Genomic DNA, 22,268 nt, shown 5'->3' with positions numbered 1-22,268 from the left:
TCTAATTACAACACCGCCTCTGTAATATTGCAGTAAAGAGCCCTTGTGGTCTGCTTGACCTAAACTGGATTAACAACCATTCCTTCTCCTCAGGGGACACAGGAAACTGTAGTTCTATGAAGGAAATTTACTGTATATCTTTAACAGGATTCTTGGCGCTCTCACCAAACTATGATTCCCAGGGTTCTTGGAAGGAAGCTATAAAAGTTGAAATGATACAAAACAGGTGCCCTTGTGTATTGTTGATATATTCTTCTCCAGTTCCCTCACCTCTCTGTGCCAGGAAGAGACAAATCCATTATGAAAAGGCACATACATTTTTAGACATTCAATTGGTATGGAGACTTGTGAGCCTCTTGGGAGGAATACTATTATCAGTGGCAGAGTTAAATTTATTCCCTAGTATTATTAACCCCCCCTACATACACACATATCTCTTGTTACATTCCCCAGTGTTGTGCAAACTGAACGTAAAGAGGATGGCGTTTTGTTCACATTACCCTCAATAAATGGGTTTAACCACAATACAAATCTCATAATTCACCTCTTTGGTCCCAGTGGTTACAGGACAAATCCACTAGATTTAGCAGTAAGCCTTAAATACACCTCGACTGACAGATGTAGGAAAAGTTATGGTTCTGCAATCCTTTACCTTTATTGGAGTTTTCTGTTGCTATGGTTTCAAAGATTTAATTGAAATCATTTTTTATTTTTTATTTTTATTTTTACTTCCTCTGTAATACTAATGAGTTTTATAAATGGTTCCTCGCAGACTATTTAGGACTGGTCTGCAGTCCTGAATTGAGATTCTGACAGGGAAAAAGCAAATAGAAGAAAGGACAGAAGATCATGTATGTTGATGTACATTACTTAAAAACAAACAAACAGGGGTAGTGCTATTCCCCCTACTCTAGTTACAACATGGATGGCTTGATATTCTCCAGTACACACACCTTATAACACAGATTCAGGTAGGTAGCCATGTTGGTCTGATGTAGGCAAAATAAATTAAAAAATTGTCCAGTAGCACCTTAGAGACCAACTAAGTTTATTCTGGGTATAAGCTACTACCCTTCTGAGAAAAACCCCACTCCACCCTCCCACTATATATAAGGGTCTGGTGACTTCTGTTTCAGTGTATCTGAAGAAGTGTGCATGCACATGAAAGCTAAGAACAAACTTAGTAGATCTCTAAGGTGCTACTGGACAATCTTAGAATACAGTCTACAATTCTGATTGAATTCCCATTTTGGAAGGATCATAGTTCTGCTATGCATGCAGAAGGTCCCAAGTTCAATTCCCAGCATCTCCATGTTGGGCTGCAAGAGAGACTCCTGCCTATAACCCTGGAGAGTAACTGCCAGTCAGTGTAAACAGTACTAAACTGGATGGACCAATGGTCTGACTTAGTATAAGGGAGCTCCTTATGTTCCTACTTAGCCATAAATTTCACTGAGTGACCTTGGGCAATCATCCACAAATCCTCCCTCTTAACCTCTTAACCAACTTGGAAAGTTGTTGTGAAGATAGGATAGAATAGAATAGGAAAGAGATTCACAGTCTTCAGGAAATATTAATATTAACAGTAATAGTAATAGTAGTAGTAATTTATTACTCGTACCTCTCCCATCTGACTGGGTTGCCCTGACAAGAAATAATGCAGTAATTAAATAAATAAATAAACCTAAGAAATTGGGACTTTGTAGAGAAAGGATGAGATGTTAGAGGTTTATTTTTGTTAAAAAAAATAACAGTGAAAATATAGTAGAAAAAGTGAGACGGTCCTCTCTCTTTCTCTCTCTTGTGAGCATCGTGAATAAAATTAATTATTTTTCATGAAATACATTTATAACTTACATAATTTTTGACACAACACATGGTGAGACAGCTACTAGCTGGTTTAGTTGCTACTACCCCTTGAGAGTGTCACCAAAGAGTCTTTCCCATAGTGCAGCTCCATAACGCTATGAAAGCAGAAACTTAGGAATGTCAGTACTTTTGCTTGGATGAACGGGTTCCACATGATGGAGTGATATTCAAAGCAGCAAAGGAGCATTTAAATATTACTTCTTTCATGTGGAACAATGTCAGATATCTAAAGTGGTACTCATATAAGAGTGGTGCATTTATAATAGCAGTGTTTCTAGTTAGGAAAGAACATGGTGCCAAGCTATTGAAATGCCTTCTGCACTTTCCCTGGTTTTCAGTTACTTTTGAGTGATTACACGTTGGGGAGATGTGTTTGTAAACTAATGGCTTTAATAATGTGATGAGATTGAAAATGAAGCCTAATTACCACAGCACAGCTGACCCTTGGAATGCTTCCAGATGTGCCAGGGGCTATGCCTCTCCAATCATGCAGGTTAATAAATTTCAGCCGTGCATCAAGAAGTGATCCCACTTCACCGGACACCTAATTTTCTCAGTATGGCAGGCAGGCACTGTGTGCCTTTTGGGGACAGCCCTTTTAGAAAGATGAAGTACACAGCAAGATATTGTAGCTAAGAGCGGCTGTAGGCATGGTCAATAGCAAAACTTTACATTTTTTTAGAAATATCTCCATTTGTGAAGGCATTCTTAGAGAAAAAATGTTCAATGGAGAACACATGGATAACATGGCCAGTACCTGCAAGCACCCTGCCCAGCTCCCCCGTCTCAACTGCTCTCGGAAATCTTCCTTCTCAAATACAGAAACCTGACTCTCAGCTCAGCTTAAGAGTCTGTGCTATATCGAGCTGGCCATCCAATTAACAGAAAAGGAAGTAAACAGAATGTGTGATCAAGGACAAGGTGAGATCTAAGGTCAGAAAGTCTTGAGGAACCACATTTTCTCATGTGCGTGCATGCAGCTGTAGAGGGAGAGAAGGGGAAAAAAATAAGTCAAAAAGTTTAGAGTATTGAGTAAGACAGGGATGGTCAACCTCTGACCCTCCAGATGTTGGGCTTTAGCCTAGAAGCATCTCAAGGGAGGTGGACAAGTTCTCCATCCCTGAAGTAAGAGATACACCTTCAACAACAGTAACAAGCTGGATAAATATCTGAAACATCAAACAGATTCCAGGTGGCCAAGGTAGCATCTCAGATTTTCAGTAGTGGGCAAGGTTCACAGGGTTGTATCCAATTATATCTCTTTAGGCATGGTTGAGAGAAGGTTCTTTAATTCAGTGGATATTTTCTTTAGGAGGGAGGCAATTTTCACAGATTCCACCCATGTGGCCCTTCTCCCAAATCTATTAATGGGAACCCTCTAGAGCAGCATGGGAGGTTCACGCTGGACTCCAGGCGAAAGGGGGGATTTGTGAAAATCACCTCTCCTCCCTTCAGCCCATGGAAGCCTCCCCTAGATTAAAGAGCCCCCTGTTAGTGGAAGGAAACAGCCCATGGCAAAGTGTCAAAAGGTCTGCTTTTTTATATATTCAAGATTAAATTGCAGCACAAAACCTTTAAGAGAATTTGATGCAGCAGCTTTTTTTTTATTTCAACATATAAAGAGAAATAATCATGTGGGCGCTGAAATAAGATGTCCCCTTATGTTCACTAAACAGCGCCTTGTATTGTTTTCATGCTCTTATGTGTGGTTTTAAGTATTTCAGAAACCACTTCATACTTTATACAGCAATTGGGTTATATCAGTTATGGACCACTGTATTGTGTAAGAAGGAAAAGCGAAGGAGAAGTGGAAGCATTTATTGATAGGGGCAAAAAGGCTATGAACAGCTTAGTTGCATGTAATGTGCCCAAATGCATCTATCATATAAAATCAAAATCCTGTTAACGCTTGTTTTGGGGTCTGTTTGCTCTTGTTTTAAAAAAATGTCCATGCCAATGATTTGCACTATTGTTCACCTAAAATAACTGTTCAATAAACTAACAGAAAAGTATCATCAGGAATAAATGCAGAGTGAGTGGAAGGACTGGAAAATCTAGTTGCATTAACACTAAGCTAGTCTGGTTGTGTTAACATTAGGGTTGGATTTTCAGAACCTATCCGACCTGTGAATCACCTGTGCTGAGACCTGGGTGAGGCAAATGGGAAAGTGAAAAATATCTTCTGGCCTCCTTGCCCTTTCCTCCAACATCCGGATGTCATGGTAGCCCACAAGGCCTGACATTCCCCAGGCGATATCGTGACTTTTGTCATGGGCTTTTTCTCCTCTCATGGTGGTTTCAACACTGACGGAAGCCTGACGGAAGGTGCATAATGTTTGTTAGGTCCTGTTGCCACCATCTACCAAGCCATTCTGAATTTGTGACTCTTTCCTTGAATAGGTTGGTGGAGATTTCCACCATTACATGCCAAATATGCTCCCAAGGCCCTGCTCGATGGGGGTCTAATGAGGAGATGATTGTGACGATTACCTCATCATAAAGAGATAAGATTCATGTAAATCCTTTACGAGGCTACAAGCTTTCTTATGCAAAGTAGAAAGGGAAATGAACAAAATCAAAGGACAATGATTGTCTGTCAAATTAAATAGGGAGGAAAAAATGGAAATTAGCCTTTTGAGATCGGTCCAAAATATCCTCCTTATGAGCATCTTACAGTTGCTGGCAGTAGCCTGCTCACAGCTGGATTCCATGGGCTTTTTCCTGGGCTCATTTATGCCATTGTAAATTAGGAGTAGTCCACTTTATCTGAGTGGAGCTGAACTGAGAGGATAATCAGGCCTTCTGATTTTATTGAAAGGTTATCACTGGGTTCAGTCCAAAATGTCATCATCTTCATTTCTTCTAGGTAATGCTGTCACATAATTAATAAACCTGTTACAGATGATCTTCCACTAATTAGGAGATGTACTTGTTCTACTACTAATTAGAGAATGACTCTGACATTTGGACTTACTAAACTGTCAGGATTTTTTTCACCCTCCATTTTTTTGATATTGGACAATTTTTGAATCATGTTAATAACTGTAGGATGTAGCTAAAAACTAAACCTAAGACTCTGTTTTGGTATAATATAAGAGAGAGCAGAAAACAGTCTAAAATTCCTGATCATGTTGCACACATCCATTTTGAAGACAATACCATTCAGGTACCCAATCTAACAACTTATTCTTCTCCACAGTCACAATATCCTCCTGTATGAAGATGGTCATGCTGTTGTTGCTGATTTTGGAGGTAAGAGATTGGAAACTAAAAGAAAATCCCAGTATGTTTTGTAACCTCTCTAGCAAGGATGAGCAGACTTTGGACTGCAAGATCTGCTCTATCTATTGGAAATTATGACATCTACCAGTAGACCTCTTGCCCATCCCTGCTCTAGGGCAGAATTGGTAGCCGTTATGTGAAAGATGGTTGGATATCATAAGCCACAGACTGATGAGGAAGCCACAATGATGTTTAATGTATTGTATCTCTTGCATTATTAGAGTTCAGTTGTTTTTATGTGGTAGGCTAACAAGTGAAGCCTTTGATGTAGTTTGCTTTCTTTTCTTTGTTAAGTTTAAATTATTTACTTACACTCAGTTTAATAAACAGAAGGGGGGAAAACAGAACAGATAAATCTGTAAAAGGGGTTGGGGAGGTGGGAATCAGATATCCAGATCTAAAAACAAAGAACAAATTTCCATACCAGAATCAAGTAGAACAAATGGAAGTCATAAATTTCCAAGTAATATAAATGGGTTTACGTTATCGTGAACCTTGTTGCCACAATAAATTACAAAGACACTCTATTTTTCCACCAAAAAATGTTATCTGGCTGGCTTCCTTTTCCACTTCTCCCCATATTTGTGAACTTAACCATACAGACAATATCCCAAACCTTAATTAACTATTAAAAGTTAGTTTCTTCATTATCTTCCAGTTATAACAGTTGATCATTTTGGCACCCATCAATGAACTGTCAAAAACTTTCTCAGCACCCAGAAATAATATTTCACAAGGTTGTTTTGTTTACTTGATAATATGATTGATATGTAACACTTCAAGAATGTTTGAAGATAATTTGCATTCTTTAATAAATCTGGTCTGATCATCTCCAGTGTATTTATTTGTTGTATTTAATCTATTTGCAAGGATGGTGCTCCACAATTTAAAATCCTGATATTCAATAATGCTATAGGACAATATAGCTGGAATTAGCTGGCTGTTTTTATGTATAACCACCATTATTGCCAATTCCCATGTTCTGAGGAGTATATAACTTGAAATAATTTCATCCAGTATCTCCCATAAGAGATGTTCACGTTTATTCAGGAATATCTATAATCCTCAACTGTAAAGGCACCTGGATCAGGGGCATTATTATTTTGTAACTCACTGATTTCCCCAGTTCAGGGATAGTTAAAGAGGCTTTTCAATATCAGGTCAAGTTTGGCATGGTACAAAGGCCTGAATAACATATTTCTCAGGATGATCAGATATATAAAGTTTCTGAAAAGAAAGAGAGATTCATTTGCAATGTCATTAGATCTTGTTACACTTTCATTCCTGTTGTTCTTGAGTCACAATACCAGGTTATTATATGGCTTCTGCAGTTGCCCTGCTCATCTTATTCCCAATCCTGTTATCTGCTACCTTCCCACATATGTTTTAGATGTACTATATATGGGGTCAAAGCCAGAAAAAACTGGCTTGTAGGCAAATAGAGCAAGGACACATGCTATATAAGATCTTGATATACTGTGATTATAAGCTGGGTAATTACTGTTGGTCACATATCCTGTGGGGAACAAATAGAATTTGGGGGTGGGGTGGGCAAAAGCTATTGATTACTGATCTCCTATTCCGATCATAATTTTAAACAGGCAATGCAAATCTATGTTTTGTAATACAATGATCTTCCTTATCTGCACTGATGCAGAAAAATCCATTGGTTCAAAAATAAAACCAGCCTCTTAAAAACCTATATATAGGCTGGCTTGAGTTTTTGAGAGATGCTAGTATGACATCACGCTGATGGCTTCTGGCAGGGCATCCATGTTTTTGGTGATGGATGTAAATCTGATTTTGAATAACTGAAGTATTCAAATACAAATATTAATTATTTAATGCAAGCCTTTTAATGAATGCTGTCCTTGACAAACAATGCCATGTCGTCATTGTATTTCCACTTGAACTTTATACAACTTACAAATATATATGCATTTTTGTTCTTTTTTAAATACTTTGGTTATCCTGTACTCAGTGATACTTATTTAACTGCTCTCCCTCCCTTTTGTTTTGCTTTTACATCCCAGAATCCAGATTTCTGCAGTCTCTGGATGAAGATAATATGACAAAACAACCTGGGGTTTGCCTATTCTTTCTCTCTCGTTACAAATAAGTACTATCAAATGTATATGAAAATCTAGCCAAGGAGCAAGAAATAAGATTAGGATTTTCTTCTTCCAACATACATGCTATTGTATAATGACAGTGTATGCCATTTGTTTGCCATGTCAATTGAGATCAATGATGATTAGTGGGTACAAAATGTTCTCTCTGCTTTGCACTCAGAAATGAATTTCTAGTCTGCAACAGTAATTGGCATTAGAATTTGCTACTTATATTAGTAGTTCTTATATTAGTAGTTCAGAATCATCTTCAGACGGTTGATGGGTATGTTCCCCTGGCCCCCAGCACTGTAATTGTTTTTCTGAGCTTTCATGAAGAACTCTAGGAGAGAGGGATTGTTGTTTTGTACTGAGAATTCTTTTTAAAGGTTTGGGGTGTTGGCTTATCAGAGAATGGAGCCTCCATTCTGAACATAGCCTCCGACATAGTATCACCTCAGGACATTTCAGGAAATGTAAATGGAAGCTGCTGACCAATGCAGAGCATCACTGTTGCCCACCACTTGTTGTGCCGCCACTGAAACTTTACTTCCTTCTCTCAGACTAGGAGCTGAGGGACAGTCCTGGATTTACAGAAGCCATCTCGGTTTCTGATTTGATCCCGGAATATCCTATTTTTCTTAGGACATCTCTATTTTCATTGGAGAAATGTTGGAGCTATGCAACCCCCAAGCAAAGGACATAGCTATACAGCAGGCTTCCTCAACCTCAGCCCTCCAGATGTTCTGAGACTATAATTCCCATCCTCCCTGACCACTGGTCCTGCTAGCTAGGGATCATGGGAGTTGTAGGCCAAAAACATCGGGAGGGCCAAGGTTGAGGATGCCTGCTATACAGCCTTTAGAAGACATCTGAAGGCAGCCCTGTATAGGGAGGCTTTTTTTACTGTTTACTGTTTTATTATGTTTTTATATGTTGGGAGCTGTCCAGAGTGGCTGGGGCAACCCTGTCAGATGGGTAGGGTATTATTATTATTATTATTATTATTATTATTATTATTATTATTATATAGGACACCTTTGTTTTTATTGGAGAAATATTGTAGGGTATGGAAGAGCATCCTGGTTTTATGCATGAAGTGAAGCCCACAGTGCAGTTTGAAACTCAATAAAAGACTTGGGAATCTGTTGTGCAGGAACAATCTGATCACCATCCTCCCTTCCTATTAAGAGAATTGTTTTGTGAACATATTGCCAGAAAGCAAAGAGAAATGAAGCTGGAGAATCGGTGCCCCTGTGAAGAAACAAAACATACCATTAATGCATTATTGATGTTGTCTTGATGTACAGAACCTGCGCTGGATGGCCCCTGAAGTATTCACACAGTGTACTCGCTACACTATAAAGGCCGATGTTTTCAGCTATGCCTTGTGTCTCTGGGAACTGTTAACAGGGGAAATTCCATTTGCTCACCTCAAACCAGGTAAGGTGCACAGCAAGCTAGCATCAAGATTGCTTCTTTCTGGTGCACAACAAAGAAGCTGCTTTGTATAACACTAACTCAGCTTTTAGTCAAATGTGTATTTGTTTTAATTTTGCATTGTGGGCTTTCAGTTTCCACATAGAACTGTAAAGCCGGTGTTTTGCAGTCAGCCACAGTACGCTGAAATCAATGTTTCGTCAAGGAAAAAGAATTATGCAGGCAACTTAAGAGTCTGTACTAGTTTTTACCCTAAGGTGCTTTCTCCAAACTAAGCTTATCAGATGCCTGAGGTGTTTCAGGCTTACTAGAATGTTAATATATTTTTTTTCATGCATGCATCGCTGAAAATGTACTGTGAAACAAGGAGATCAACGCTTTGCCATCAAAGCAACAAAGCCGTTGTGAGCAAAGGTGCCCTGATTGTCTTGACCCAGGGTGACATCATAGCCAGATCGTCTTGACACAGTGTGACATCACAGCCATTTACTCTCCACTGGGAAACCTTTAGAGCCAAAACTGTGCATTGAATGAGCTACCCAATGCAGCAGAAAACTGCTCCAGTTTCTAATGAATGCCGATTCAGAATGTACTTGAACTTCATTTTTTAAATGGCCCTTTAATCTACATCAAAATGGGGCTGTTTGCTGGGGGTTGAGAGTTCTTTTGCTGTTCCAGTTATTGCTGGATGCTATCAGGTTCAGGTGTTTACTTGGCCAACTGCACTTCATCGCAGGGACTAGATGCTCCACACACCCACTGAACCTGGGGGCAAAAACGTGGGGAAAGTGGTCTTACAGGCAAGGGAAATGCTGCAAGTAGGCTCCCTGGAGCTGACTTGCAGAGGGACATAGAAGAAAAGGCGTGGGAAGGAGAGTTCCAGAGGAATCCAAAAGTGTCTCCTTCCCTCTGCCCAGCAGCCTCCTCCTATTGAAAGTTTTATCAGGTTCGTGCTTGTTGTTATTTACAGTCAAGTACTTTAACAGGGCCAGGCACTTTCTAAACACCGAGAAGCTTGCAGTCTGGAGAATTCCCCTGAACTTTCCTGTTCTAAGCATGACTCCATTGATTCTCACTAATTAGCTTCACTTGTCTTGTGCAACAGCCATTCATTCCATTTTCCCATTTGAGACAGCCAGGGTGCTTAGCTTTTCAAAGTCATTATTCCTCTGATGCATTTAAAGTTATATATTTATTGACCCTATTTGCTCGTTCTTGGTTGGTGGAAAGCCGGAGAAAATTCTCCTCTTCCCAAATACTCCGGAGATCTTATTAAAACCAGATTCACATCTCTTCTGCCACTTATGGAATTATGATCATTTTACTAGTTCAATGCTTTTTGCTTTCTCTCCCTACACCTTTTTTTTAAAAAAACACATACCGTACTATTTTCTTTTACTATTTGGTGGCTTTACTGGGTATTGTATCATTAATACATTTTTGTTTGCAGAAATTTCTGCATCCTTAAGCTTTTTCTTATTCTAGTTTCTATCATTTCTTTTACTGATTTGTTGAAGATAAAATGTTGTCACAATCTGATTTCAGAATATGATTTCCCACGTTTTTATAAGCATTTGCCCTTCATGAAATAAATGTCAAGCTTTTAGATTACCATACTTTTCTGTGTATAAGACTATGTTTTTCTCTTTAAAAATCATGCTAAAAAGTGGGGGTCCTCTTATACAGGTGTCATGCATAGGGTAGACATTTGATTGGTTGCTGCCATGGCTGTCAGCGGCTATTGTGCGTGTTATTGTTTGGTGCGTCAATGGGTTATGCTGATTGGCTGCTGCTCCAGTAGTTGGGCGGGTGATTGGCAGCTTCTGGCAGCTTCTGGCAGCGATGGGACAGACGGGAGGCGGATTTTGTGACTTGTGCGGGTGACTGATTTTTGGCAATCCCCCTCCCCAGCTGAACAACTCTGGGCAATTCTCTGCAAAAAGAAGCTCAACAACTCTGTTCCATCTCCCCCCATTTTCTTAAATTTCAGTCCCTCAAAATAGGGGACGTCTTATAGATGGGGGTGTCTTATAGACAGAAAAGTATGGTAGTTTTCATGGTTTTTTATTTTGTTTCTACAGTTTACAATAACATTTCCCACCCCACCCCCTAAAAATTCAAGTATGTGCTCTAGAGCAGTGTTTCCCAACCACTGTTCCGTGGCACACTAGTGTGCTGCGAGATGTTGCCTGGTGTGCCGCGGGAAAAATTAAAAAATTTGAATTTTTTTTTTTAAAGTCAAATTTTCGATTGGGGCGCCGTCACTAGATGACCCCTGGGGTTCCCTCCCTCCCTCCCGCTCTGCGCCTCCCTCCTCCTCCTCCTCCTCCGGGGAGGCCCTTCCTGGCTCTCGGCCAAGGCTTGGCGGCTGCCACTCACTCACTCGCTCGCCCACCCGTCCCTCCATCCCTGCACCCGGCCTCTCCCCCTCCGTCCCCGGCGTGGGGGCTGCCGGGATTCGTAGTCCCCTCGCCCTTGGGCTCCGCGCCCACGCGGGCTGCGCGAACTACGTTTCCCAGCGTGGCCTGGCGGGCCGGGCGTTTTGTTTGAAGCGCTCTTCTCCCGGCCATGGAATGAGTGCAGCGGCGGCGGCCGGGCGGGCAGGGGCTCTTCCGCGCAGATCCCGTGCAGCCTGCCTGCGCCCCCGCGGAGATCGGGCGGCAGGATGGAGCCCGGGGATCCCCGCGGAGGCGGAGCGGCGGAGGCGGAGGCTGCCCCCCAGGTAGGGCTGCGTCGGGGGTTTTTATTTTTGCAATCCTGCATCCGCGCCGGAGGGGACGCATCGGACCGCGGGGAGACCCCTTGGCGGGCGTGCAAGGCAATGCATGCGTGCAGGCGTTGCATGGAGTGCAGTGCAATGCAATGGCAACGCGGCGCCCTGCATGCATGCATGCAACTTCCACCGGCGCTCCGGACTTGGCAGGTGAGGGGGGTCCCCAGTGGGCGGCAGAGAGAGCCGGGAGGGCATTCATTGCCCGCTTTCTCCTCCAAGGAGCTCCCAGGGGCGCGCGTGGTTCTCCCCGTGTTATCCTCGCAACAACAGCCCTGCGAGGTGGGTCAGGCGAGTGGCCCAAGGGAGCACCCAGGGATTGTCCTGGCCAGGTGGGGTGATTTGAACCCTGCTCTCTGCCCAGTCTTCGTCCTCATTTAGCCCCCACATGTGCATGACTGTGCATGACTGAGGTTTTCCCCCCTCGTCTTGGCTATGGTGTGAGTCTGTGCTGTTAATTAATGGGGTTCTGCCTTCGGAGAAGATGAGCCAGCCCTCAAGGAGGTGATTATGTAATTTGCTAGCAATTCATGTCCCTCCCGGCGTGACGCTGCACGCTGACGTCACGGGGCTGTAATGGTGGTGTGCCTCGAGATTTTTTTCATGAAACAAGTGTGCCTTTGCCCAAAAAAGGTTGGGAAACACTGCTCTAGAGTGATACATTTGCCAGAACATTTTTCTTGTAGTTCCATAGCTCGGCTTTCCACAAGCTAAGCACAGACATTTTCTCTGAAGGTGTTCTGACCTAGCCTTCCCATTTGGGGCAAAATGTGCTGATCCTAAAAATCCAGTGAAGAAGGCTTTATATTTGATTTTTTTCTCTTCCTACCTCTACATGCTTCTCAAAATATTTTTATCCACCTCCTATGATTTCTTCTCACATTTTCCTTTCATAGTCAGGTTGAACTTTATCTCTGCCTTCCTGCTAGTTTCCTCCATCCCTCCCCCCTAATCTTTTTGCATTCATTTCTTCCTCCTTGTCCTCTTCTTTTCTATTCCCAGTTTGTATAATCATTGCAATGTAATGACATTTTATCTCACTTTCTAATTTACTTTAATACCTTTTCAGGCCCTTCAGAGGAGGGAGACTGTTATGTACTGAAGTTCTCACCCTGGGCCAGCAAGGGGATACTGTAGATCATTTTCACTCAGGTCCACATATGCAAATAAGGGATTGAAAGTGACGTTCAGTGATTGGATAGTTACAGAAAATGGTTACTGTTGCGTTCTAGTGGAGCTCTATATAAGCAGGCTGGCTGAACCCTTCAGTTCAGTTTTGTTGTGGCCTGTGAATAAACAAGAGCTATTTGAAGAATCGTTGTGTCGTCTGATATGTTCACCCACAACTTAACAGAGAGACATTCCTTCCCTCTTCCCCTGCTGAACTTCTGTCTCCCGGCCTCATTTAGTCAACTTAGAAAGAGTTGCTGGTGCTGGCATTAGCAGGGCTAGTGGGCATGGCGAGCAAGCAAGGAGGCACTGGGCAGAATGTAGCACTAAGGCCCACCTGAAAGTGCCTCAAGGCCCATCGGTGGGGCCCATGTAATTGTTTGTGAATCACTGGAATAGGCATTCAGCTTAAGAGACAATCCCAGGCACCTCTGCATGATACCAGGATGGTCTAAGGCTCCCTTTATGTGCAACTCTGCAAGATCTGAGTGTACCCTGCCCCAGGCTCAAGCTAGGTTCTGTGTCCAGGTGAGAACCAAGAGTGGCCCCCTCAGATGGTAGGTCATTACCTGGTCTGGACCCTGTCTCATGTCCTTCCCTGTGAATTTCTCTTGCTTGCCAGCTGTCAAATCCAGAAGAGATGCATACCCCTCACCCGTCCCAAGTTGACCAGGATATCCCATAATTTCAGAAGCTATCCTGGCTTCTGATTGGATCATGGGATGTCCCAATTTTTGGTCCAGTGTTCTGGCATGAATCAGCTGATTTGTGCCAGAGCACTGGACCAAAAGACGCTCATTTTTTGCTCTCATGCTCTTGCGAGAGTCAGCTGGATCCTACAAGAGCTTGGGATCGAAAAATGAGCATCCCAGTTCTGATCAGTAGGATGTTGGAGGGTATATAGATGCAGGATTCCAATTATTAAACATTTCATGACTCTTCTGAAAGCTTCCAGAAGCAAAGGGAAACTGTACTTTCGCTTCTTACAGATATAAATGCATAAGAAAGCTAAGATTAACCACAAAGCACCTTTTGACCCCAGATGTTAACATAACAATCTTTTTAAAAGAAATGCAGCTTGGCTGGAGTGCTGAACCGTGATGAATTTTTCAACTTTTAAAAATAATACAGGGAGCCAGATGGGAAGGTGGAAAACAAGCACATTAGAAAGAAAAGAAGAGTGAATAGGCCATGTAGCTGAGAAACTGTTTAGGTTCTATAATGCAGGCATAATTGAAATAAAAAGGTAACAACCCATTACTTAAGCACTAAGTGCCAACCAATTAGACTACAGCAATAGTGTTTATCAATCAGAGGCAGCCCACGTTGGGTAGTTAAAGATCTGCCATGAAGATGAATTACACATAATGACTAGCCTAAATCTGAGAGATTAAACCATTTGGGAACGTCGGAGTAGCTTCCTTTTAAAATGGGCATTACTATGTGGCTGTAAAGAGGTCATTTGGTTCTTGGAGAGACCACAGGGGCATAGACTATGGCCATGCAAGTGTCCAGAACCCTCTTTAGATTTCTTACATTATCTGTAATAGTTGCATGGCAAACCCCACTTGAGTAGTTGTATGATGAATAGAAATACTGAACCTAACAGAAAAGTTTAGATTCCAGTTAAACCAGGCACCTCAAACGTGGATGCCTGATTTGCAGCTCAGGACTTGTGCATAAGTGCATAATGTTTAGGTCCTTTGCTGCTGTACCAGACGGTAAGTACTGTATATATTTATCGCTGGATAGCTGCAGCCTTACCTATTAAGACCTACTAGATATAATTCACTATGATTAATTGGTCATCTACCAGGGACTAACTGCAGCCTACCCATCTCATAACATGGTAACAGATGGCAAGAATACCAAGTTAAACGTAGCGTACATACAAAATTTAAATGTGTACCAGCCTGAGTTTGATGCTATCATTCCGAAATCTCATGCTGATTGGAGAAATTACTGCGGCATAGTTTCATCAATGAGTGAATAACTGAGAGAAGCGGAGGAAAGGGGAGTCTCTACAAACATCGCTCATTTGAAGGAATATTCACTAAATCAGATAATATATACCTGGATTAAACTCTTCATCCATTTGTTCCTCTTGTTAAGAGATGTTGACTTCCTACCGGGTTCATAAATAATCATACAGAGTGCAAATAAAAGGCTACTCCAGGAGTAACGCCCATAAAAATTGGTTGAAGACAGTGCTACTGACTGAGGACTGACTTTAATTGTTGGCTTCTTTTCCTTCACCTGCATTTTTGGAGGGACAATAATTCCTCCTCCTTGTCATTTTCTTATTTACAGCGGCTGCAGCAGCAGACATGGCCTACCATCACATCAGGCCTCCAATAGGCTACTCAATTCCCAAGCCCATCTCATCATTGTTAATGAGGGGCTGGAATGCATGTCCTGAGGTAAGTGGCCACATTTCTTAATTTTCCAAGCAATATATGCCACTGTTCCTTGATGAAGAATAGAAAGCAGAATTGCCTGCTCATTTAAACATCGGACACCTGAGGCCTAGATCCATCGCTTTGATTTTCAGTTTCTTTCATGGAAGGATATAGAAACTGTAGTGTTAATCTGTTTTCTGCTGATATTTCCTTGCAGGCGTACATACAAAAAGATCACAGATGGTTTTGTTAATGTTGTGCCCGAATGAAGATTTGACTGTTGGACCTACTAAATATGATTCCTAGTCACTGGCTTTGTCCAGAGAGAGTAGTGCTTTTATGGATGACCAGCAAATTATTGACATGCTAGTTACCCAAAGCTGGACACCCGCCATGCTGTGATGATCGCTACTCATTGTCACAACTGGGTTTGGGCACTGGGGCAATCTTAGTCTTTGATGGAAGGGAAGTTGTTGTCTCTGTCTCTCCTCACAATGCTGAGGTATCCTATTAAAGGAATCTGGTGTTTCCTATGCCCTTATGCCCAGTCAGGGGCCAGGGCAACTGGAACACCCTCAGATGGCAATTCCTGCAGGGGTCACCCTATTTGATGTAAGTCTTAGGAAGCCCTGCTCTGGGATTGACCTGTGGCATCACTTCCGGCAGGCGGGCCAGAAGTAATTAATTGCCCCATGCACAAGCCAAACCTCTTTCATCTATATTCAATAAAGTTGTGGCCTGTTTCGATCCAAAATCAGTCTACATTGTCCTTCGATTGTCTTGGGGGTTGGGGACAGAGGAGCCCAGTGCCTTGGCCTGCAGTGCTTCCTGTCTATAATCTGATACTATAGTACAGAGCTGTCATTTGCACTGGCTTGTACACTTCAGTTTCAACCAGCAGGGCTGGTTTGGTTTAGGCATTCTTCAATAGGAAGGCACCAAGCTACTGCTACGGTTGTCACTTTTTTCTGGCCCTCCTCCTGTGTCTTTTAACAGCTGTTCCATACCCAGAATTTTAGCAGGTGAAGCTTTTTCCGCAACTGATCTCCATGCCAGGAAAACTCACCTGCTAAATTTCTGTCCATCCAGCTATGAAGCCAAAGGAGGAAGGCCAGAAAAGAAAAAGGTTAGTAACCTAGATATGGAGTGACCTGTCATACAACACACTGATTTAGCCGGAAGTGAGAAAGTAGCCCAGATTAGCCCAGCTGTCAGTCGGATTCTCTTCTTTCTGTACAGTCTGTGAAATACCACTGCCATTTCCCTTTTGGCTTCTCCGTGACTTCATCTCTGCGCAGCCTGCTCCTCCTTCCCTTGGAAAACAGAAATGCTAAACTCAGATGATAATATATCAGCTTCTGCAAGAGATCAGTCGTAGATTGTCGATATGGTAATAAGATATTTATTTTCCAAAACCTTAATAATAATCAAGAGCCTTTCAGATCTGTTTAAAGCCTTTTGTTACTACTGGATTTCTGGATATCTGGATACTCTTTAGCTGATTATTTTCATATTTATTTTATTTCTTGGTGGGGCAACTAGAAGAGATAGCTCCACCTATTGTTTAAAAACCGTTAAAACTATCTCTGCATAAAAGAGCAAATCTGGCATGCCACGTCAAGAGACATACGTTGTTTTTCTACTTTCTCTGGTTTTTCACTTTCGATTATTTTTAAAACTCCATATTTTAATTAACAGATATTAGAAATTAAAACAACCTTCACGATGACAGGATGCCATGGTTAGAACAGTTGTGCCGTCTTGGCAACAGGCAGTCTAGATGACAAGGGAGATAATAAGGGAAGAGACTACAGTATCTTCCTTCCCAGACTGGCCCAGCTTAGCTGACAAATATCAGGTAAAGGGGAGGGGACCGGAGCTCAGTGGCGTAGCGTGGGGGGTGCAGGGGGGCGGGCCGCACCGGGCGCAACATCTGGGGGTTAGGGTTAGGGGGCGCAAATCCATGGGTTAGGGGGCGCAAATCCACGGGTTAGGGGGCGCAAATTACTTGCCTTGCCCCGGGTGCTGACAACCCACGCTACACCACTGCCGGAGCTTGCCGAAAGAAAAGAAAAAAACACAAGCAAACTTTTAAAATAAATATTTAAAATAAGTAGATTAGATGCATGTAGATAAGTAGATTAGATGCCTTCCATTGCCCTTTCCTTAATCCCAGCAGGCTTGCAGAAGAGAGAGAAAAACTCCTCATATCTCAGTAAGGCTCACTCCCCACGTTCAGAACAAGTGCCAAAGAACCAGTCTCCCCCATAGTTAGAGTGGTGCGGTGGTTGTAGTGTCGGGTTAGAATCTGGGAGACTGTGGTTCACATCCCTGCTTAGCCACAAAGCCTACTGGGTGGGTGAACTTGGGCCCGTAACCAGCTCTCAGCTTTCTATGTCACAGAGATTAATGTGGAGAGGGGGAGAACCATGTATGCCGCCTTGAGCTCCTTGAAGGAAAATTGGGATACAAATGTGTCAGAGCTGCTACCAGGTCCCAGCTCACATAGGACCACGCCACACAGCGTCCACTTTAAAAGAGTCTTTATTGAGTTACAGGTTTCATTTCCGAACTGCAGCGTGCAGCTCTACACCTTCTGCCCTAGGTCGGCGAAGACCCATCTGAGTCCCCGCCTCTTGCACACCAGCTTAATACCCTAGCCTTGCTCCACCTCCTTCGCCTCTCCCTACGTCTCTGGGTCCTTCTGCCCCCCTGGGACTCCTCCCTTCTACTCTCCTCTGACGCTGACCCCCCTGATCCTTCCGCTTCCTTTCGGCGGGCTTTGGGACCTGGCTCACTCTCCGGGCTGCTCACTGCTCCAGCTTCCGCTGCATTTGAACTTGGCGCGCGCGCCCAACTCTCTACTTTCCTCTTGACCGTTGCCTCGCTCTCTGAGGAGGGCGTGACCACCCCTGACTCGTGCCCTCCCTCCTGCTGACGGCCTCCGGACCCCGATGCCTGGCTGCCTTCCTCCCTGCTGCTCTCAGTCTTGAGCGTGGGTCCCGACTTCCAGCTGCTGCTCTCTGAATCTCCTCTGTTCCCTTCCTCCTGGGGTGTCCCCCCGGATCCCCCCCTTGCTCTGCTCACTGGGGCTCCCTTTTGGGAGTCCTCTGACTCACTGCTTAGGCTTGGAGATCTCGGGTCGTCATCATCACTCATTCTCCCTTCGGCTTCCTCCCCCTCGCTCTCTGTTTCCACCCTTCTCTGCGTCTCTGCTTCTGAACCCCTGACATCCATCCCCCCCTCGAAGCCCCCCCTTCCCCCCTCCCCGCTGTCAGGTGTGGGTGCTGGGTGCTCCATCATCATGGGAGGGAATGCTGGATACAGGTCGCTCCCCGTGGGTGGCCGCCAACTGAAAACCTCCGAGTCTTCCCCCTCGCGGTCGTCGACGTTGACTTGTTGCTCTTCCATCTCTGTACCGCCGTGCTCGAACCCGAGGTCCTCCCCGAACACGTCCATGTCAGTCTCTGCGTCGGTCGCTCGACCTGGCTTCTCCAGCCACTTCCTGCGCCATTGCTCCTCTGGTCGATCGTCCCACCAATACGAGTTGCCTGATGCCGAACCTGCCGGTGAACCTTCTGGGGAACGGGTGCTCCGTGCGGGTTCCCCTTCTGAGTCGAATCCATGGAACGTGCTGGAAGAAAGTGTGGGTGTGAACAACCAGTCGTCGAAGAAGCTCGCTGGCATGGGTTTGTGTGGGAAGAGGGCATGAAACTCGTCCTTGAGCAGGGGTTCCTCCAAAGCGTAGTCTGGTACCCAGCTATTGGCGCTGGCCCGGGTGCCCTCTCTGGCTAAGAGGTATTCGACTCCCTCCTCCCCCCATCTGGAGTCCAAAATCTCCGTGACCTCGTTGATGTGGTCCTGGTGCTTCACCCCCCGCGTCTCCGTCCCTTCCCGGAGCGGACTTGGCGCCGTCCCTGGCTCCTGGAACCTGTGAGGTGCCTTGTAGGGAGTGAGCACCGACCTGTGGAACACCGGATGCATTCTGGAACCCTCCGGCAGCGCCAGTCGGAAGGCTACCGGGTTGATCTGTGCTTCGACTTGGTACGGACCGATTTGCTTGTGCCCCAACTTCTTCTTGGCAAGTGACCTGGTCGGCACTGCGTGGGCTGCCAACCAGACCCAGTCTCCCACTTGGATCACTTCGCCAACCCGCCCGTGCTTGTCAGCTTGCACCTTGTAGGCGTGCTTAGCTAGCTCCAGCTGCCGTCTGAGTTGATCGTGGACCGCCTGCAGCTCTGACGCGAACGCGTCCGCCGTCTGTGGTTCTCCTTCCCCCACTCTCTCCAGTCCCGGGAAGGTTCTGGGATGCCTCCCATTGTTGGCAAAGAACGGCGTCACTCCTGTGGACACGTGCTTCGTGTTGTTGTAAGCGAACTCGGCTAGCGGCAGGTAATCCACCCACGTCGCAGGCTGTTGATTGGCATAGCATCTCAGGTACTGCTGCATGATGGCATTGACCCTCTCTGCTTGCCCGTTGGTCTGCGGGTGTCTTGCTGATGCCAGATTGACCTTGACATTTAGAAAACCCATCAGCTTCTGCCAGAAAGACGAGATGAACTGGCGTCCGCGGTCGGACAGGATAGACCGTGGCAGGCCATGCACTTTGAACACGTGATCTATGAACAGTTTGGCGGTTTGTTCCGCCGTGGCCACCTTCGCACACGGAATGAAATGTGCCATCTTGGTGAACAAGTCCACCACCACTAGCACAGCTGTCTTGCCTCTCGAGCTGGGTAAATCCGTCACAAAGTCCAGGGCCACCCTCTCCCACGGTTCAAACGGCGTTTGCAGCGGTTCTAACAGTCCCGCCGGTGGTCTGTGTACCGGCTTGGCCCTCTGGCAGGTGTCGCACCTCGCGACGTAGTCCGCGACCTCCCCTCTCAGCCTGGGCCACCAGAAGTCTCTCGCGACTAATTCCATCGTTTTCTCTGTGCCAAAGTGACCGGCCGTGGGTGCGTCGTGCAACTGTTGCAGTACCTTGGCGCGAAGGTCGTCTCCTGGTACATAGACAGCCCCTTTGCGTAGGAGCAAGCCGTCCCGCACCTGGAACTCGTCCGTGGTAGCCGTGCCTCTGAGCAGTTCCGCCATCTTGTCTTGTGCGAATGAGTCGTCCCGCAATGCACGTCGCACCGCATCCAGGTCTACTGTAGCTGAGGCACACGCCCACGCCGTCGGTGCGAAGATGTGCATGGCCGCCGCTGGCGTCACCTCTTCTAGGTATTGCGGTTTTCGGGACAGTGCATCCGCCATGATGTTGGTGTCGCCTGGGACGTACTCTATTCGGAAATTGAAGTCAGCAAAGAACTCCGCCCAACGTATCTGCCTCTGGTTCAGGAACTGAGCCGTGCGCCAGTGCTCCAGATTCTTGTGGTCCGTGCAGACCTGCACCGTGTGCTTGGCGCCGATTAGGAAGTGCCTCCACGCCTTGAAAGCTGCATGAATGGCTAGCAACTCCCTGTCCCAGATGGTGTAGTTCTGCTCCGACTTGCTGAGCTTTCTGGAGTAGAACGCTCCCGGCCGCCACACCCCCTGCGGGTCTCGCTGCAGCAGAACAGCTCCCACGGCTCTGTCTGACGCGTCTGTCTCTACCCTCAACGGTTTACTGGGGTCGATATGCAGCAGTTGCTTCTCCGATGCGAAGAGACGCTTGAGCGCTTGAAAGGACTGCTCCGCCTGCTCCGTCCAGATGAATTTCTTTTTTTTGGAGCTGAGCGTGTCCGTAATTGCTGCCGTCTGCATCGCGAACCCCTTGATAAACTTGCGATAGAAGTTGGCGAAGCCGACAAACCGCTGGACCTCCTTCCGGTTGCGCGGGCTCTTCCAATCCAATACCGCACGAACCTTGGTGCTGTCCATGGCTATCCCCTTGTCCGACAACTTGTATCCCAGGAAATCCACCTCCTTCGTGTCGAACTGGCACTTCTCCAGCTTGGCGTACAGTCTATGTTGTTGCAACCTGCTGAGCACCTCCCTCACGTCTCGGTCGTGAGCTTGCTGCGAGTCCGAGAAAATCAGGATGTCATCCAGGAAGCAGACGCATGTCTTGTAGAGGAGTCCCTCCAACACGTGATGCATAAAAGCTTGAAAACAGTGAGAGCCATTTTGTAATCCAAAGGGCATAACCCTGTACTCGTAGGTGCCCAGCGGTGTGAACATGGCCGTCTTCCACTCATCGCCCTCCCGCATGCGGATGAGATTGTACGCCCCTCGTAGGTCCAACTTGGTGAACACGCGTCCCTTGCGCACCGTCGCGAGGAGGTCGTCAATCCTGGGCATGGGGTAATCAGACGGTTTGGTCATCTGGTTCAAAAGGCGGTAGTCCACAACGAGTCTTTTTTGGGGCGTGTCTTTCTTTTTCACGAAGAAAACGGGACTGCCCCCCACTGCCTTGGACTCTCTGATGAAGCCACGCTCCAGGTTATGCTTGATGAACTGTTTGAGTTCCTGCATTTCATCTTCAGACATGGAGTATAGCCGCCCCTTCGGCAGCGTCGCCCCCGGTAGGAGGTCAATCTTGCAGTCATATGGCCGGTGAGGGGGTAGCTTGTCCGCCTCCTTCTCGCAGAAGACCTCCAAAAAGTTCGCGTATTTGTGGGGGACCGCTTGCAACGTTCCCAACTGCAGTTGTGATTCCTCCTCCTCTCCCTCCCGTCGGGGCAGGATGCAGTGTTCTGCGCAATAAGAGGAGCCGAAGATCAGTTGTCTCTGGTACCAAGCCAGTGTCGGACTGTGCCTGTCCAGCCAACTCATGCCCAACACAATGGGCGTGTCCGACAGTTGGGTGACATTAAAACTGATGACTTCCCTGTGGTTGCCAAGGCGCATCACCATTGGTGGCGTCTGCTTCACCACCTGCCCCCCTAGCAACTCTCTGCCATCCACTGTGACGACTTGCAGGGGCAGAGTGGCAGGCAATAGCTGTATAGCGTGCTGCTCCACAAAGCTCTGCGCTATAAAGTCTGCGTTGCTTCCAGAATCCACAGAAAGCGGCACTTCGATAGTGACGCCGTTGGGTAGCTGGAGAGACGCTGTGAGCTGCACCACTGGTTTGGGTGGGAGGGGATCCGTGGGTTGCAATATCGCTGGGGGCTGCTTCACAGATGCGTCTGGCTGGGCCCCAGTGCCTCCGTCTCCAGCCAGACATCGTCGTTTCCCTGCTGTGGTTCTCCTTGCTGCGTTGCTGCAGTCACCATTGCTGAGGCTGCAGTGTGCTTGTGGAGCCTCCGG

General features: G+C 45.7%; 1 protein-coding gene across 1 annotated transcript in view; it reads left to right on the top strand.

Annotated features, from left to right (window-relative positions):
• The window catches only part of LOC309534827 (serine/threonine-protein kinase TNNI3K), a 159,426-nt gene that overhangs the window by 92,196 nt on the left and 44,962 nt on the right, over nt 1-22,268 (top strand). The window contains exons 19-22 of the mRNA XM_082227248.1: nt 5,069-5,121; nt 7,185-7,237; nt 8,570-8,702; nt 14,950-15,059. Coding sequence (XP_082083374.1) covers nt 5,069-5,121; nt 7,185-7,237; nt 8,570-8,702; nt 14,950-15,059 — 349 coding nt within the window. The remainder of the gene's footprint in view (nt 1-5,068; nt 5,122-7,184; nt 7,238-8,569; nt 8,703-14,949; nt 15,060-22,268) is intronic.

Source organism: Podarcis vaucheri (assembly GCF_965113315.1).
Source record: "Podarcis vaucheri genome assembly, chromosome: 6".
Taxonomy (NCBI): Eukaryota; Metazoa; Chordata; class Lepidosauria; order Squamata; family Lacertidae; genus Podarcis; species Podarcis vaucheri.
The sequence above is the reverse complement of the archived record's forward strand: the minus strand, read 5'-3'. Positions and strand labels throughout refer to the sequence as shown.